Below are 20191 nucleotides of genomic sequence, written 5' to 3' on the forward strand. Positions count from 1 at the left end.
TGTTGCATTTTCTGTTAGTGGTGGCTGCGAATGACCTACGATGGCAGACCTCTGGAATTTTCCGGCCCTTCGTGGAGGTCTACATCATTGGCCCTCATCTCAGTGATAAGAAGAGAAAGTACGCCACCAAGTCCAAGAACAACAGCTGGGCTCCCAAATACAACGAGACCTTTACATTGTGAGTTACATGCACTTGTTTCTTTAGCTTGCATTTTAGTTTCTGCAAAAAACAATCTACGCAACAGTTCCTGAATAAAACATAACCCTGCTTCTTTTTCAAAGCACATTGAGTAACGAAGTGGGTCCGGAGTGCTACGAGCTGCAGGTGTGCGTGAAAGACTACTGCTTTGCGCGAGAGGACCGCACCGTTGGCATGGCAGTACTGCAGCTGAAGGACGTAGCACCGCGGGGTAGCATAGCGTGCTGGCTACCGCTAGGTAAACGAATTCACATGGACGAAACGGGCCTGACCGTACTACGAATCCTGTCCCAGCGCAACAACGACGACGTCGCGAAAGAATTCGTCAAGCTCAAATCCGACCAGCGCTCTGCTGAGGAGGGGCGAAGCTAAGACCAGGAAGTAGCTAGCGAGGCATGGTAACTTTGGCGTAAACACTGCCCCCTGATGTTCAGATGTTGCACTAGCACATAGAAGAAAAATACACGAGACATATTTATCTCAGTCCTTCACTTTAATGGCCAACCGTTTACATGACAAAGCAGTTATATATTTGTACTCAGTGCACTGCCATTAGAATTGCCAGGAAGGGCTTGTTTAACAAGCACAATTTGGCACATGAAACTGACACAGGATATTGTATCTCTTAAATACTTGCTGTTTTTGATGTCCTTGATTTTTATAATGCATATTCCAAGACAAAAATCTGCCAAGAGGTACTTAAATACAACACATATTTATCTATTTATTCCACAAAGCATTAAATATCACTATCAATGCACAGGTCTCAAAATATAAATGCAGAAAATATTATTTATAATAATATATTTAAAATAATACTACTAATAATAAAATACTATTTACAGTAGTTATATTTAAAATGAATTTATATTTTATTTATATTCTTTTTTTTTTTCAAATGCATCTGTGAAATAAAACCAGATTAAGGCATGTAAACATGAGATTGCTACATAATGCCATGATGTCAAACCTCTTTCGTGCGGCCTTTTGTCAATCATTCCTGCACCCTACAAAGGGTGCCTTAATGTCAGGGTATCGTTTCTCCACTACGTACAACCATTTCACCCCCTAACCTCCTTAATAGGGACCAAACCCCCTTATGGGTCAGAGTTTAATGTTATGCAATTGTTTAGAAGCACAAAAAATAGACCTACAACCAAATACACCAAAAACACAGAGTGGTTGCTTTTTCATGTAGTATGAAAACATTTTATTTTTATTTTTTTTCGGGGGCGTCACTTGCAGGAAATCCTACAAATTCTACTTATTGTAAGAATACAAGATACTTTGACTTTGTGAAGATGCTTCACACATCTAGATTCAATCACAGGGCCACGTCTGTCCTGTCTTTGTGTATGTTTTCCGATCTGTTCATGTTCAAGTACGAGTGCCTGTGCGGTTTATCCGGTGTTTGTCGGCATGATAAGGCACTACGGTTTATATACCACGATGTATAGATTGACAAACACTGCTTGCATTAGAGACACCAGAGCTGCCTGTTTCAGTAAAAATTCACTTTATAACGTCATGTTTAAATGTCATATTGCTTCAGATCATTCCATGCAAAATGGGACTTTTTTATCCACTCACTAGTTTCACACTTCAAAAGAATCACAGCCATTGAGAATCGCTCCTATAGAGTTGCCATAGTAACCGTTGATCAATCCTGCCATTTTACTGCCAAACCATCCACCATATTAGAAATGCACAAGAGGGATGCTTTATAATGTGGGTTAAGCACTGTATATCCATCCATACCTTGCTGTATTGCGCTAAACCGTTACTGACAAAAACTAGCCGTGCTATGGATCTACTTATGAAAATCTGAGGTGATGTTATCTAGATAGAGTCGCTTATTGAATTTAGCAATTAAGCAGTTTGCGCTACAGCTATTTTTTGATGTTTCCCCGTATCATTTCTCTGAAAATAGTCTTGTGCATCTGTTCTATTGAAGTCATCAGTGATCAACAGCCTTGGATTGTTTACATCGCAAACGCTCAGCGCAAACTGAAAACTCAAACTTCTCTTTTTTCATACTTAATCATACTAAATCCTTTTATGTTCGGTGTTGTGATATTGAACACTAGGGTTCTGCCGCAGGAAATGGCGTTAATGAATGTTGAATTGACTGCAGAGTGGAAAACAGAATCTGTAGCAAGAACATACTTTAATTTGGATGGTAGGATTTCAGATATTAAAGCTGTGTGTTGCTGTTTGTGAATAATAATATTACAGGATACAGTCGTGAGCATGTAGTATGAGACAAAGCACACGCAGACACAAGTGCACAGGGATCCCAGTAACTCGACATGCACCCAAACAGTGACTCCTTGCCTGTATATAAGAAGCAGTGCATGTTGGGAAAGATTCTTCTTTGTGCCAGCATGTATATTTGATGTGATATTCAATTGTTTTCTTTATTTCTCGATTTGTCATTTATTTTGATATTTGGGTATTATTTTCTATTTTTGGAAGGCTTGTGAATATATAAATATGTATTACTGATGTGTAGTGGTACAGAGTACTAGCATGAGAGATTTTTTTATACACAGATGTTTCTAATTTTCTTTTTTTTTTTCTAAATATGATCGTTCTTATCGGGGATGGAGGTAAAACAGATGCCAGCCTTGGTTTGTTTCTACTTCCAATAAATGGTTCAAAAAATGCAATGTGTAATGGATTTTTTTTGTTGTTGGTTTCTGTTAAATACGGTTTGTATTTTATATATTATGGATTGATGGATACATATATATAGACAGAAATTTGAAATCTATTTTTAAAACATAACTTTTTTTTTTTTTTTTTTCAAAAATGAGGAAGGTTCATGAAGGCAAAATTTTATTTTATTTGGCCTGACATGTACATTTAAAATGTACATTAAAAAGTGTTTTTAAAGGAGGGAGAAAATCTTGGATTTTTCAAGCTAACACAATTCTACATTCTGTGCCTAAAATTAGCATGCCATACACAAAATGCCCAGATAACATTTTAAAGTGATGTTGTAAGGCAACAAAGGCAAAAAAAAAAAAAAATGCATTTCAGGAGGCAAAGGAACACCCACATTCAGACTCTGCGTAGGAAGGAGATCTTGAGGGACTCTGGGATCTCCAGCTGGGCGGCACTGGCTTGTGGTGGAGGCAGATAAGGGAACGTGACGGGGAATACGCGCCTGACATCCATCAGAAGCTGTGGAGGTTGCCCCTCAGAACGCCCCTTCAGCAGCCCCTGGGAAACCACTGTCACTGCTGGACAAAACCCTGCTAGAATATTGTTTTAGAATTGAATGTTTTTGCTCTTACCTGCACTATACGGATGAAATTGAGCGTTACTCTCTCCTCAAGGTCACTCTGAGGTGTATAGAGGCTTAAAATCTTCACCACCTGCAACACATTTAAAATGCAAATACAGTTAGCATGCCAACATAAAACTGTGTATTTATAATTTAGCATATATATATATATATATATATATATATATATATATATATATATATATATATATATATATATATTGAACATTGAAATTCAAATTTAAATATTGTACATATACATGCCCACACATACCTATATATGTGTATATAATTAACATTTAAAATAATTTAACTATGATACTTTTACAAAGTAAATTATATTATTTTATAATTATATAATTATAATAATGTTAACCAAAAATGATAGTACAAATGTGTATATTTAAAATAAATTAATTTAGGATAAAGGATAAATGAAATCAAATGATTTATGATTCTATTTATATCATATATCATTTGTTGTTCATAAAAAATAAAATTACAAATGTATTTAAAATAATTTAGGATAAAGGATCATGTTTTTTAAATATTGATTTATAGTTGTATATTGTATTTTCATGTAAGTTAAGTATATTATATTATATATTTTATATTACATTGTATTATATATGTGTATAAATGTATTATAATGAAAGTTATAAATTATATATGTTATAAACTAAGGTTTATCAAGACAAAAAACAATTCTAGTATCCAATTACATTTGATATTATTGAATTCATACATATTAAATTATATATATATATATATATATATATATATATATATATATATATATATATATACACACACAATTTTCAATTTATATACATTAATTTCAATGTTATATATAATTCTACACATAAACACAAAAAAACATTTAATATAATTTATTAATAATACATTTACATATAAATTATATATACACAATTAATATAATGTATTTAATTAAAAAAATAATAATAATTGTTTATAACAAAAAGAATTAAAAAAAAGAATATTCATCAAAAAAAAAAAATATATATATATATATATATATATATATATATATATATATGTAACTGTAATAAAACACATTCCACCCTCTGGCCATACATCGCACATCAGCCTAAGGCAATAACATATAAACCACCACCTGCTGGTTGGACAGCGCATTGCAGGCTTGGGCCATGGCTTGTCCATCAGCTTCAGTCTTGCTCATTTGAAGAAGCTGTGCTGCCTGTATGAGCGGCTCCAGCGCGGTCACAGCGCCCCCTGTCTGCAGCGAACGACTGCGCAGCCACTCCTCCAGTAAACTCACATTATATCTAAAATATACGCATATAACTATTCAGTTCAAGGCACTCAAACAGATGTGTAAGTAATTGAAGCGAGAGCAGTTCTGACCTGATCTGCAGGCCGCGGTTCCAGCAGCACATGTCCTAGCGCAGCAGCAGGCTGTTGAGGGTGGAGGCGGCCAGCAGTACATGAGCTGATGGAAGGCTTGCTCCTGCAGGGCCGAGGGCAGATCCTGACGGGACAGGGCTGTGTGCAGCGCTGACAGTTCCCTCAGGACCGCTGACATAGTCGCTCCCTCCGTACTGGCTGTAGGTCATAAGTCTAAAACATCAATCACACAACATCAACTCATAATCACAAAATATCAAGCCAGACCAGGAATGGTCTCACTTTCAAGCATTGCTGGGACTAAGGGTACACAAGCATATATGTTATATTTTATTGTATGTATATAAATTAATTATAATGGTATATAATGGTATAGAGCGAGAGAGAGAGAGAATATTTATAAATTCATATATATTTTGTGTCTGTATTACTGTACTAATGATGGATATAAATATACACACAAATATATACATAAACTAAAAAAAATCCTTGTGTCTGTATTACTGTACTAATGATGGATTGCAGGCGACTCTCAGAGATGGACAGCAGCTGCTGATTGTCCTGAATACACAGATCACTGAGCACCCGGACAGAGTCCTGCACGTCCGTCACCAGAGGAACCAGCTCCTCTGAGCCCCTCACGTCCTGCAGGAGAAGAGGCATATTTCCATTTAAAGTAATTTCTGCATAAGAAATAAAGTAAGAGCTGACGTTCAGATGTGTGACCCGTCGGGGAGAGTGCTGGCTGAGAAAGTCTTTCAGCAGGTAAGCGTTCTTCAGCCACACAGCCGTCACGTCCAGATCATTGCCATGTTTCTACAACATGAATCACACAACAATTAATGTCTTAAAATCTACTCCGTACACATCAAACATGTTTCCCAGATGCAGATTAAAATTTGTTCTGGCGTTTACGCATTCTTAAAGTCCACCCAAAAATGAAAATCACCCCATTATTTACTCACCCTCAAACCATCCTAGGTCTATATGACTTTGTTTTTTCAGAAAAATACAATCGGAGTTATATTACAAATGTCCTGGCTCTTTCAAGTTTTATAATGGCAGTGAATGGGTGCCAAGATTTTGAAACCCAAATAAGTGCATTCATCCATCAGAAATATACTCCATATGGTTCCAGGGGTTAATAAAGGCCTTTATTAAAAATCTCGACACCCATTCACTGCCATTATAAATCTTGAAAGAGATTATTTTCGTCTGAGAGAAGAAAGTCATATAGACTTAGGATGGCTTGAGGATGAGTAAATTATTTAATTTTCATTTTTGGGTGAACTATCTCTTTAATTTTGGACTTAATGTCTAAATTTTACAACTTAACATATAAATTAGGTAACTCATAAACAATAAGGTGACTGTATAAATCGTGATTTAAACAGCTACACAGCTGAAATAATACAAACTGTAACAGAAGAATTAATGTGTTAATTTCTAAGCTTCACATTTCTGCTTTTAAAGGGATAGTTCACCCTTTAACAACCCTAATCAACAAAAGAGCAATGATATACAAGTGCTATAACAAGTCTTTGTTAGCTTAACGCAGTGCACGTAGAAAGGTTGTTGTTTTTTTGTTTGTTTGTTTGTTTTTTTAAATAAATATATAATAATTTTATATATTGAATATATTATTATTTATGAATAAATACATACAAACTGTGGAAACTGATACAAACTGATGAGTTGAAATGAATTATTTGTGGCACACTGTGATAAATGCTAAAGATATAAATGCTAGTAAAATCAAAGTTAGTTGTTCACCTTCAGGGTGGTTTTAATGGCGCTCACAGTAGCGCTGCAGAGCCCCTTCACCCGCGTCTGATCACCGCTGCAGTCCGCCTGCCGTACACACAGAAACAGAACCCGAGCCGCCAGTCCAGGGGGCAGAGACAAGACACCTTCTGCCCTCACATCTGCCACGGAGAAACATTCAGTCCACTCAGTGCGCATGAATTATAGTCTTAAAACTAAACTCAAAGTGTTGTATGTTGCTGACCGGTTATGAGGTGTTTGATCAGCTTGCTCTCATCTTTCTTCCTGCACTCCAGCAGTCCGGTGAGCATCTGGCTCTTCTGAGGGGCAGGAGATGTTGCGTCCTGGGACGCTGCTATGGCCACACCTGAGCATTAAATACATTTTCAATATTATATCTATTGTACCATGATTTGAAACTTATAACAAACTTCTTTTTCTGAATTTTTTTTGGTTGAGAAGTGCGTTTGTGCTAATTTTCATTAAAGTACAAAAAAAAAAAACTGATTTGATTATATTAATATGAAATGTAGTGGTGTTCAGATATTTTAAAGTTCAAACATTTTTTGTTTGTTTGCTTTAAAAGAAAAAATTATAATGGGTTCCACAAAAATATTAAGCAGCAAAACTGATTTTATCATTAATAATAATATGAAATGTGTCTTGAGCAGCAAATCAGAGTGATTTCTGAAGGATTATGTGACACTGAAGACTGGAGTAATGATGCTGGAAATTGAGCTTTCCATTACAGGAATAAATTAAATTTTTACATATATTCAAACAGAAAACAGTTATTTTAAATTGTAATAATATTTCACAATATTACTATTTTTACTGTATTTTTGATCAAATCAATGCAGCTTTGGTGAGCATAAGAGACTTCTTTCAAAACATTAAAAAATCCTATGGTACAATCTTAAAAATAAAGTTCTTTATTGGCATCTATGGCTCCATGAAGAACCTTTACCATCAATGGAACCTTCCCATTCCAAAAAAAAATTCCTTATGATGGAAAAAAAGTTCTTCAGATTTTTAAAAAGTTCTTCACACAAATTTAAAAATGGTTCTTTTAAGAAGGGTTCACTGAAAGGTTCTTTGCAAACCAAAACTGGTTCCTCCACGGCATCCCCTTTATTTTTAAGAGTGTAGTTTACAGTAGGTGTCCAAATATGTTTTGGATCTACACAGACCTGCATAAGACAGGATTCTCCTGAGGCTCACGGTGTGTTTCAGTTCCTTGAGTTCCCGTCGCAACCGGACACATTCCTGCTCTTGAACCATCACCAGCTCTGTTAGGTCCTTCATAAACACACATAAAGAAGCAAAAAAAAACAAATGAACAAAGTACAAAGAACAACTAGATAGTAAAGTTTGAAGGCAAACTTTAAGATGGCTTGAAAAAGCCTAGCCAGAAAGTTTGAAGTAGTTTTAAAGTTTTGAAGGCAATACAAGCTATCAAAAAAAAATAGATAAATAAACAGATAGATAGATAAATAGATAAGAAATAGTAAACTAGCATGTTGCTAGCATGATTAGCAAGTGACTAGTATGTTGCTAACATGATTAGCAAGTTACTAGCATGTTGTAGCATGACTAACAAATGACTAGCATGTTGTTAGCATGATTAACAAAGTTAATAGCATGTCATTAGCATGTTTCTAGCATGTTGCTAGCATGATTAGCAAATACTAGCATGTTGCTAGCGTGATTAGAAAGTGACTAGCATGTTGCTAGCATGATTAACAAGGGATTAGCATGTTGCTAGCATGATAAGCAAGTGATTAGCATGTTGCTAGCATGATTAGCAAATACTAGCATGTTGTTAGCATGATTAGAAAGTGACTAGCATGTTGCTAGCATGATTAACAAGTGATTAGCATGTTGCTAGCATGATTAGCAAGTGATCAGCATGTTGTTGGCATGTTTCTATGCTAATCCAGCTAAAACCAATTGATTCAGTAAAAAAACAGCTAAAAAACAGCTAAGACCAGCGTGACCTGCTAAAACAGTGGTCAAAACCACTTTAAAACCAGCTTGTGAGACCAGCCAAAGCAACCAATCAGCTTAGGCTGGTTTTAGCTGTATTTTCAGTATGGAGTTTTTAAGCTTTGTTATGGCAGCAGACAGCTTAAATACACCGTATGTCTTATTGTACAAAAGTTTTCACCCCCTCAATGAAAGTCTATGGGATTTTATGTGGTTTTGATAGTCTGGTTTACAAAAACCGTAAGCCAGATCAATTAGAAAAGATATAGCAACCCGAGTCAGACCAGTCTGAAGGTCTGACCCGAGTTTGGTGGTTGTAGCTTTAAAAGTCTAGGAGGAGATACATTTTAAAATTTGGTCTCAGAAGAAGGAGAAGAAGCAACCAACTTAATAAATGGTAAGTTCAAATGGAACAGGTACATTTATCTCAGGATCTCCAGGTGTATCTCTGTCTTGGCCTGCTGGAGTTTCATCCTGAGATCTGATATCTCCTGCTCCCACTGCGCTCTCTGAGACAACAGCTGCCTCTCTAGGAACCTGAAAGCGTAAAATGTGATGCGTATAATATAAGTCATTTATGACTCCCAGAGTATCAGTCTGATGGACATGAGATGAGCAGAAAGAAACTGACTTGTTGGCCACCCGTACAGCGTCGTAAGCGTATCTGAGATCCTCCCCCTTCATTCTTTCAGCAGTGTCCTTCGCAATGCTCATGTCCTCCATCAGGATGTTCTGCAGGTAAGCATTTTTATTATGCATACAGTGAGAGACACATGTTTAGTTTCGACTGAAACACTAACCAGAGGTTGCTCATCTCTCCAGGGTCTCCTGTCGGTGGGCGACGTCACGCTGATCCTCCGGACCTCCTCAGGTGAAGGGAAGACGGGCGAGCTGGAGAACGGTGTGGTGACGGGTGAAGGAGGCTCCAAAGACACAGCCGAATCTGTTCGTCTGTGTCCACGTGAGCGCTGAACACCCACATATATTCACACGTTTATTAATATTAACAATATTCATATTGAATACTTGTATATTAATATTTAGTAAACAAATACAACATTATATAATGCATAACAGATCATTAGCTACTACATTCAAATGTCTTTTTAATTAATATATAAAGTCATATTTTAGATTTGTACATGTACAGGGCAGTGTTATTTTAGATACTTTTATAGCATCATTTATTTTTATATTTTCTGTTTTCAGTTAAATTTTAGTAAACCTTTTATTAATTTTGCTATGTGGTTTTGTCATTTTTATTAATACTGTTTTTATTACTTTTATTTCAGTTTTGTGTGTGTGTGTGTGTGTGTGTGTGTGTGTGTGTGTGTGTGTGTGTGTGTGTGTGTGTGTGTGTGTGTGTGTGTGTTTTAGATGTTGCATTCAAAATTCACACGGCTCAGAAATCCGAAGAGATATGTGATATGGAAACATTGTCTTGAAAGATCATTTTCAGTAAAGACGTACCTCATTGGTTGTAAATACACTCATATCCCGCAGGTTGTCGTATCTTTGCTCTAGTCTTGTGAACTCTCTCAGTAAACTCTGGTATCTCCTCCTCTCCTCTTCCAGCTCTGCTCGCACCGATGCATCTGCCTGATTCACAGTCTGTTGATGGTTCTCTGAAACATACAGACACACAAACACTTTCATTAGTGTTTTTTAATATTTATTGTGTGTCTTTAAATGCATTCAGATTAGTCTTAGTCAGCCATCTCTTTCATTTATTAAACAATACACGAGTTGAGATTGTGAAAATGACACTGTGGCAGACACATGATTCACCCTCCAGAGCTTTTTCCTGATCCTGTAAACGAATGGCCAGATCATCCCTCTCTTTCTCCAAAGATTCTCTCGACTCGGAGAGCTTGGATTTCCTAGAGTAAACAGGGAGTGAGTAAACAAACAAAACTAGCACGTCAACAGAACCAGCTGCCTTGCAAGAAAAGAAAGTGGTTTAAGGAAAATAAAGTGTCTGATGTTAACCATATTTAATATGTCACACATGGCTCACCTGTGTAAGCTGGAGGATCTCTTGAGCTGCTTTCTCCTCAGCTCTCCTCCTGTCCTCCTCCTGTTTGTCTGTGAGTGAAGGAGCAGTATTTGCATTCTCCTGCAGCTGGATCTGGAGTTTGAGGAGGCTGGACCGCAGCTGTTCTAGCTCACAGCTGTGAGCCTCTCGCTCGGACTGAAGAGTCTCCCTCAGAGACGCACTCTCTCTCGCCTGAGAGAAGAAAAAACACGATTCACAATATACAACACTATCTAACAATTCAAATCTTGCCAGTGTTGGAGGTAATGCATTACAGGTAATGGGAGTTACATAATCAGATTACATTTTGAAGTAACTAGTAGTTACAAGTTGTTATCAAAAAAAAAAAGTGATATTTGTCAAATAAATATTTATTTGGGGGGGGGGGGGGGGGGTCATTCTCTTAGGAAAATTAACCAGGGTTTTAGTACAAATAAAACCACAAAAACACAGTTAATCTATGGTAACCACATATTAACCATTGTTTTGCTACAGTAACCATAGTTTAACCAGGGTATGTAACGTAGTAAAACTGTGGTTATACAAATTGCAATCTATACGTCAAAAAAAAAAAAAAAAAAAAAAAAAAATGGTTACACTTTTACTACAGTAAAACCATGGTTAATCTTAATAAAGGAATTACAGAATTGTGAACATCCCAACTAAACACTGATGCTTTCACCTGTTGGTCGGCTCGGAGCTGCAGCTGCATGAGTTTGACTTCCATGCCTTTATTGAGTTCTCTGTATTTCTCCACTGATCGAGCCTCAGCACGCAGGCGCAACAGCTCTTTTCGCGCCGCTCGCCTGCGCACACAGCACTGCATGAGCAGCACTGCAGCTCTGACGCGTCTGAAACTGCACCGGGCCAGCCAGCCCCTCACCCGCGCCTGCAAGAACACCACCGCCCGCTCTGTCAGCATCTAGAGAGAGAGATTTATAAAACAAAGTGCACGGTAAAGTAATAATGTTTACATTAGACAACAACATTCACATATATATGCAGTAGGCTACTAATTTACTGAACGTAACGTAAAATGTCAAGCTGCCATAACCGAAAATGTCACCTGTTATATCAAATACCTGTTAAGATTCAGTGATTTGAAGAGGATTTTTTTAAGCTTAAAGTCTAGCGGATTGTGCCCTTATGTTAAATAGTTAACTTAAGCTAGCTTCAGCTATTGATTTCTATGACAAATGTACATCATGGAGAGCAAACTCTTATGCTACTTAAAACAACACATGGAGAAAAAAAAAAAATCCTACAGACCCACTTGACACATGGAAAACACAACAAGGGTAACAATCAACTAATAATTGTTGATGAACTTATTCTGACAACACACAGTTAATGAACATGACAAAACAATATACATAAAACTGGCTAAATGTGAACCATATTAATTATTTATGCCCGAAGGGATAATGGGAAATGGGAAAGTGCAACTGAACAACAAAGATTTTTAGCATAGACCTTATAGTACTCAGAAAACACACACACACACTCACACACACACACATTAGTCAACTGCTTTGCCTGATAGTTTGACTCTAAAACTCTGGCATATTATAATAGAGATGGGTGTCAATGTTTTTATTGTTCATCAGGTGGAAAAACACATTCTGAAAGTGATTCCAACAATATCGTTTTCCTGTGCCTTTATCGTTATAGCGGTGGTGTGGACTCTGCTATTCTTTAATATTGAGAACGCTTTTTAGAACTAGACCTATATCTTTATCATTATCTTTATAGTTATCGTCCTTGGTATGAACAGCCCTTTAGAACTTCAAGATTGTAAAGTAAACCAAAAGACTAGAATCAAGGAAATCTTTGGCTATTTTTTTTCAGGATTTAGGTGTACGGTCAAACATTCTGGGAAATGTACCTGTAACTTTATTTGTATTTTTGTAACTAGACACCCAGACACACATGAAGCACTTTACCTGTCTATAAATCCGACGAGCCTGAGTGCCTCTGATGAAGGCCTGGATTTTGATGGTGGCCTCTCTGATAGTGAGATAAAGCTGTCGCACAGCCAGCATGCGGTATGTTTTCTGGATGATTAAAGCTGCACGTGTGTAACGGAGGCTCCACGCCAACCTAATGGTTAAGTAACATTAAAGCACATACTTTAAATTAGAGTCACAAATATACAAAAACACCCATTAGAAAGTACATAGAGTGCCCTCTAGGTAACACTCTAACCCACCTTCGGGCCAGGGTTCCTCTGATGTACCGCTGCAGGATGAAGGTGGCCCACCGGAGCCGCTGATAATGCCTATGCTGCAGCCATCCTCTCACCCAGCTTTGGATCAAAACGCCTGCTGCATGTAGCCGATCCCCCCTCAGCTTCTCCAGTACTGCAACCTGTCCGGCCCGGAAGAAGACCTTGGTCTTGCCAAAGCAGTACTGCTCTGGATCAGGAATGAGATCAGGAAGGGCACTCTGACAGGAACAGCGCATATCATCTTTAGAAAGAGAACCATGTAGCAGCACCCGATAACGAGTGTAGAATTCCTCGTATGTCCACCTGGAGTACAGATGAGAGAGTCAGGGATGGAAGCGGGAACTGAACTGAGAGACCTATAGAAGAGTACTTGCCTGGAGGGGTAGCCTGCGGCACTGATTCGGATGGTCTCCAAGACTCCACATGCACGCAATTGCTGCACTGCTCGCTTGGGATCAAAACTGATATAGAGAGACAAGAGAGAGTTAATCAAACTCAAATAGACATGAACACAAATTACATTTTATTTATTCTCTTACAGAAATGGCTTTTTGAGGTCATTGGACTTTATGCAGCGGACATAATGCGGTGTGGTGCTGTTCAAGGTGTCCATTAAAAGTTGCAGGGATTGACGAAACTAGACACAAAGACAAAATATGTAAAAAAAAGGTAGAAATCTAAGACCTTAAGAATCAAAGAATACCATAATGCTGGCTGCACACTAGACAATTTTAAGGCCGATTTTAAGCCTGATCGGGGGTTTGGCCCGATTTGAGGCTTGTCGCAAACAATTTTTAGTCCAAAAAGTCCTCTATTGTGTAGTGTCCTTATGATTATTTAACTGCTCCCGACTTAGACGAAGCGTCTCCGAACTCAAATCGTAAATATCAAACATGTGTTCTCTAGTCACATTTGATCTTGTGAGTCTTCGTGAGAGCCCATGTCACTGTGAAATCGTTCCTACAGTTGACAAGTGTGTGGTCTTGCGGTCTGGTCGAATCGTCTAGTGCAGGGGTACTCAAACTCATTCCTGGAGGGCCGGTGTCCTGCAGAGTTTAGCTCCAACGTGCTTCAACACACCTACCTTAAATTTACTATTAAGCCTAGTAAGACCTTGATTAGCTGGTTCAGGTGTTTAATTGGGGTTGGATCTAAACTCTGCAGGACACCAGCCCTCCAGGACCGAGTTTGGGCACCCTTGGTCTAGTGTATGCGTTCAGAGGATTGTAAGGCTAAAAATCAGTTGAAACTGTCTTCATGTCTGTGGTCTCCCATGGTTTTAAAATCGTTTAGGATTTGAAAATCATCTAGTGTGCAGCCAACATTAGATGGGCTTGAGCATGACTGGTTAGTCAAGAGTTTTCTTTAGCAGCTCACCTGAAAGCCCACAGTTAATTTGTGCTCTCGGTGAGCTCTCTTCCCTGAACGTACGCTCCCGTTTGCAATAGAGGAGTTGGGGAGGGATCCACCTGCTGACTCCTTCTGAAACAACTCGGCAACTAGTTCTGACTGTGAAGGGTACAAACAGTCGTGAGGAGGCAGAGTGAGTACAAAGCAAAATTTTTCAACAGCCAAGACTTGAACTAGTCAAACAATACCTGACTAGCTCTCAGTATATTGATGGGCTCCTCGAATACAGTGTCTCGGTTCTTGTCTAAAAAGCCGTCACACTCGTACTGGACCTAATTCAAAAAGTCAGCAATAATATCAAACACTGAAAGGTTTGGTGCCATCAATTAGTGAATTGATGTTTTCTGACCATATCAGCAAAATGCACAATGATGAAGGCAGAGTTGGACATGCGTGGTTTACGAAAGTGAGGGCTGTGGTTCAGGTGCTGGTCGTAAAGCTTCCGAGCCCAGTTCTCATCTGAGCCTTTAGGCATCTAGAACAGAGCGATATTGGGTTGTACACCTTGATGACATGATAAGAGGGACTACAGCACGGATTAAAACATGTAGATTCCTCACTCTGCATTCTTCATCCAGAAGATCAAGTAGGCCCAGCTGACCTTCGATGAGCACAATGCATGGCTGGTTATCACTGAACTCAATACGGTTCCAGGGAAGTTCCTCTCGCAGATACTCCTCCTGCTCCAGCTGAAACACGTGCTGACGAGGACAAAAAGCATATACCAAATACTTAAAGCTGCACTCTGTAACTTTTGGCACTCTAGCAGTTAATAAACAGAACTGTGTGCGTCTTGCAGAAGAACATTGTAGCCGGAGCTACTTCTCTCTGTTCATGTCTATGACGAATCACGCAGGTACTGTGCTACTCCACATCAGTTCTGAAGCTGAATATAAAAACTTATTATAGGTGTGCCATAGTGATTCAGTATAAGCCAAAAACACATTTTGGAAAATGTATTCACGATGTACCCGCTTATTATATTGATTTTGTACATTTTGAACACAAAAAAAGTTCAAAAGTTAGGGTTAGGGTTAGGGTTAGGGTCAGCGTTAGGGTCAGCTAATGATTAGTCATGATTCTGAAAAGCTCAGTGTAACCAAGAATATGCACTTGTACAATGTACACTAGGGTGTAGGGTGACCATAATCCTCTTTTTCCCAGAAATGTCCTGGCCAGGATTTCTAAATTGCCAAAAATGTTCAGGGTTTGGCTTTGTTTTCTATTGTTTTCATATTTGTTGGAGATAATAGGCATGTTCAAAGCAGCACTGCACAGACCTGTGTATGCCATCAAAGTACCGCAAGAGTGATTCGAAAGCATAAGGAGCCATCTGCTCTCTAATCACTCATGCGTTCTAAGCATCGCCACTTCAAATCTAACACACCTAATGACTAAAAAGTAGTTTGACCAATAGTGTGCAGCCATTGTACAATAATCTACCCATCACAGTGTTCGAGAAGGAATTGGAATGTCAATAGGAAAAACCAGACATTTTAGGCAATTTAGAAATCCCAGCCAGTACATGTCCAGGAAAAAGAGGACGTATGGTCACCCTACTAGGGTGGAGCAACCCTTCAGGGACTAAGTCACTCTTCACTAGACAGAAGATGTTAGACACCCAAGTACACCAAGTCCCAATATCTGGAAACTTACCCTGTTGAACTGCTGTTGGAGTTTCTCATTTGCGTAGTTAATACAGAATTGCTCAAAACTATTCCTGTCAAAAGTCTCAAACCTATAAATGATCAAAGAAAAGATTGACAAAACAATCCTACATGTACATTTTTCTTTTGTTACACACAAAATAACTCTTACCCATAGATATCAAGAACTCCTGTGAAAGATTTGGGCTGTTCCCGTTGCGCTTTTAAGGATGAGTTGAGCCTCTGCACTGTCCAAGTGAACAGTTGCTCATACACATGCTTAGCCAGAGCATCCCTTGCTTCATTAGCCTGCTGACCTGTAATGGGCTTCACAAGCATTTCCCCACCCACTGCCAATCGCCTGTGGCAAAGCCATTGGGCCATCTGAGCACCTTCAACCCCTAAAAGCTTGGCAAAGATGGCCAAGGAACGGTCGTTGACCTGCCAGTGTGATGAATAAGAATTGATGTCCATATTAGCACGTTACTTCATCTATACAGACATCAAATCTATCTCAGAAATGTGCAAAATAATAGGAAATGGTGCTTGTACATCAATGTAGCTGCGATCCCCACCACGGCCACTGGCTTGTATGTTGATATTCCCCAGATGAAGAATAGCTGCCAGTATACGAAATATCTCCATCTGCTGGTCAGGTTGCACTCCTGCGGGGGTGAACCACAAGTTTTGCAAAAAAAGTGTGTAGTATTGTTTTGAAGGTATATATATATATATATGAATGTTTTTTAGCTTACCAAGAATAGTAAAGGCATTTCTTGTCCGCTGTAGCTCAACCACATCATCTGTGCCAAAAATGTGCACATCTTGTCCTTGGTTGGTGTAATGAAAGTTCTCTGCAGAATCTAGCGAGATGCAGTGCATGGTGTAACTAAACAAAAATGTCCAACACAAATAAACATGTTTTCAGGACATTGGTTTAGGCTTTACCAAGTTTGAGTGTCCTCAGCTCTGGCAAATCCCTGGAAGCACAAAGCTGGTAGAAGATGTGGTAGTTTCTCTCTTGAGCTGCCTGTTTTTTTTTATTAAGCAAAATTAATCTCAATAACAGAACTCGGTCATTGAATCGTGAGATAATATGAAAACTATATGATTGAGCAAGCCCCTAAAAAACAACTCTTGATTTCTCCAACAAGCAGGTCCTCATGTTTGCCCCAATGATATCCCCTTTATGTCCAAATCCTATCTCGATATACTTCCCAAAACAACTGCTATTGTCGTTTCTGGTCGTTTTTGCATTACCAATTGCCTGCAAGGATTAAAATGTTATAAACAGCCTCCTCCTACTTTACCAAAAAGGTCAGAAATCAAGTTTCAGTACCTCCATGATGGGATTTGATGCCAGCACTTTCTCCTCCACACTGGTCTGCTGGGACGCACCACCCACGACAGCAAAGTAACGCATGGTGAACTTAGCAGATACAGTTTTACCTGAGCCTGATTCTCCACTGATTATGATGGATTGGTTTTTCTCCTCTCTGTTATAATAATAAACCCATATGTTTTAGTTAAAGTAATGTAATACAGATTCAGAATGAATTTCTCTGTTGTGTACTATCATAGTAGAGTGTTAGTAATACCGTGGTACTTTGATATTTAAATATTATTTAAATGGCTCTCCAAGTAATTCACAGAATACTATGGTATTTCCACGGGGCATGTCCAAAAACACGGTACTATTTTGTAAATGAACTGATCTTGTTATTTGCTTGTTCTTAACCTGATCATAGTTCGGTATGCCTCTTCAGCCACAGAAAAAATGTGTGGCTCCATATCAGCCATGTCCTGGCCGCTGTAAGCGTCGATCACTTCCTCTCCATAAATGGGCAACTGTTCATATGGATTTAACGCCACCAACACAATCCCTAATAAATATTAAAAGTTGTCTAAATGAGGTTAATGTATCTCTGAAATTAAAAGTGAAATTAATCTGCTTTAAAAATATGCCATCATTTTCTGTGCATAATTTACATTTCAATAAACCCAGTGCTTGGTAAACGTTCTTTACAGTAGCCAATATAACAATGAGTGAGGTTATTTGAAGTTTTTGTGTTTTGAACTTTACACCCAGTAAAATAGAGGTGATTGGGCAATGGCTGTAAAAAAAAACTTGCTACTGTTTTCTGTTGAATTTAACTCACCGCAGTAAGTATAAATGCTACTGTAGTCGAGAAAGCGCACACGCAAGTTGTGAAGTACCGCTGGCTCATGGAGGAAGGTTAGAGCTGTGAGGTCATTCTCTCCCTCCAAAATATCAGGGTTACCTAGAGGAGGAAGACCCGCTGGAGGCAACACTGGATACTCCATCTCTTGTTTAAAAATAATAAAATAGCATATAAATGGCTTGTAAATATATAAATAAAATTAGAGGCAGCTATACAACTGAAAATGATGAAAAACATGGTGTCTATATAAAGTTTGATTAGTGGTTAGTGCGACAGGTTCTTTCTTGAAGGCTCATGATTTCAAATCAGAATCATATGTGTGTAAGTGTAGTACTCTGCCATCATTGAGTTGGATTCGTATGTGCTGGTCTCCAGGACGGTAGTCTTGAAGCAGCTGGGCAGACACCCACACAGCTTCTGGGTCTGGCACCCACACACTTGCCCCCTGAGAGACAACAGAAACACTAACTATATTCCTACTTATCATAATCAACAGTATGTGGCAAGTCCAAAGTTTTTGGTATTTGATCCTGATCTCCTGCTAAATTTGTAATTGATATTAACCAAACTCTCAAATGTTGAGTGTACTGACACATCATTCAACTGGATCTCAAAAACATTTAAGGAATGAATTGGTGCAATGTGCTTCCTGCACCTAAACTAGCTATTCGAGATCTTCAGGACTACTAGGAATATCCATTGCAGGTGTGTTGGAGATAAACTGTGCATGAAGGTGACCTTATAGGAGCAAGACTGGACATTGCATTCTACAGACTTGATTATGATTATGTCTCAAGATATGGATACCAAGGAAATTGATTCAATATTTTGTATGTTACACAACCGGCTCATGTGCCTGAGTGATTGCCCGTCCCACCCCAGTGACACTCTTTCTCCTCCATCAGCATAAATACACTCACCGCACCATTAAACATTAACACCAGCCGGTCTCCTTTGACAGTGAAAATAATACAGATGCAGATGCACTAAACAAACTATATCTATCTACTGTATGCACAACACTAAACAAAATCAAACTATATCGATCGATCAATTGATCTATCTATCTATCTATCTATCTATCTATCTATCTATCTATCTATCTATATATCTATCTATATATCTATCTATCTATCTATCTATCTATCTATCTATCTATCTATCTATCTATCTATATATCTATCTATCTATCTATCTATCTATCTATCTATATATCTATCTATCTATCATGACATCCAATGGAGTTACAAAAAATATATAGCTACTAAAAGTTAGCATATGCACTTACCTTTGTGTAGAGCTCTGTGGTTGCCATCTGGCCAGAAAGTTAATTTTTCTACTTTGACAGCTCAAAGGAGACCTCACTACAACTTCAGCTGTTCTTTTCATTTGTGTCTCAGAGCGAGTGACTGGCCCCGTGCCCTTTGGTCAGTAAGAGATTCAGGCATCATAACCGTAATGGTAAGTCAACAGTTAATCCTTCAGCTAAGAGAGGGACATTTAAAACAGCTCTGGATCTGAACCATAAAATCTCAAAGCAGCTTAAAGTACTGCAAACAAATGGATAGCACTAACGAAACATAAATAAATATTCTGTCGAGTGCAACATCTGTAGGATCATTGAGGAAAGAAACACAAGAACATTTTATTTTGAGTAATGCGTGCTGCTGTGGGCTATGAACAAAACATTTTTAAAAAACAGCTTTCGCCCCGTAACACGTTTAATTAAGTTGCTTATCACAGGATGATGTTTACACATCACTTCATATGAATCACGCGTCACATTTTATGAATCACCATTCACATTTGAATTTCTGGTTCAGACTGTGGAAATGTTATTCAGTGTCAAGTATGAATAGCTTATAATGAAAAAACAGGTTTAACAAGCACCAGATGAGTTGAAAACATAACATTTGAAGTAAAACAAAGCCATACCTTCACACTTTGTAACTGTTAATATGTTTATCAATGCCTTATATCCCTAATAAAACATCGGCATTGAGAATAACACACAAAAAATACTGAATTTAAACAGCATAATAATTATCACCACATTATTATTAATA

The 20191-nt window shown here is 38.2% G+C and overlaps 2 protein-coding genes across 2 annotated transcripts in view; one reads left to right on the forward strand and one right to left on the reverse strand.

Moving 5' to 3' along the window:
* unc13a (unc-13 homolog A (C. elegans)) overlaps positions 1–2082 on the forward strand; it is a 40706-nt gene extending 38624 nt beyond the window's left edge. The window contains 2 exon segments of the mRNA XM_042749998.1: positions 19–178; positions 283–2082. Of these exon segments, the coding sequence (XP_042605932.1) occupies positions 19–178; positions 283–571 (449 nt within the window). The 3' untranslated portion in view covers positions 572–2082.
* A 922-nt stretch (positions 2083–3004) lies between these two features.
* si:dkey-110c1.10 (unconventional myosin-Vb) lies at positions 3005–20166 on the reverse strand. The gene is given in 36 exon segments (XM_042749451.1): positions 3005–3424; positions 3499–3579; positions 4624–4795; positions 4875–4950; positions 4953–5174; positions 5384–5690; positions 6648–6799; positions 6883–7005; positions 7829–7959; positions 9084–9161; positions 9256–9356; positions 9425–9592; positions 10095–10249; positions 10413–10477; positions 10479–10504; positions 10642–10851; positions 11342–11581; positions 12603–12759; positions 12869–13189; positions 13261–13347; positions 13426–13523; positions 14264–14395; positions 14485–14568; positions 14646–14771; positions 14857–14997; positions 15953–16034; positions 16115–16383; positions 16495–16607; positions 16698–16805; positions 16891–16975; positions 17069–17209; positions 17282–17438; positions 17681–17825; positions 18102–18270; positions 18460–18570; positions 19414–20166. Coding segments are annotated over 36 exon segments (5022 nt in total). The 5' UTR covers positions 19441–20166; the 3' UTR covers positions 3005–3262.
* Between the last annotated feature and the right edge of the window lie 25 nt (positions 20167–20191).

This window comes from Cyprinus carpio, chromosome B22, assembly GCF_018340385.1.
Source record: "Cyprinus carpio isolate SPL01 chromosome B22, ASM1834038v1, whole genome shotgun sequence".
NCBI classification, from domain to species: Eukaryota; Metazoa; Chordata; class Actinopteri; order Cypriniformes; family Cyprinidae; genus Cyprinus; species Cyprinus carpio.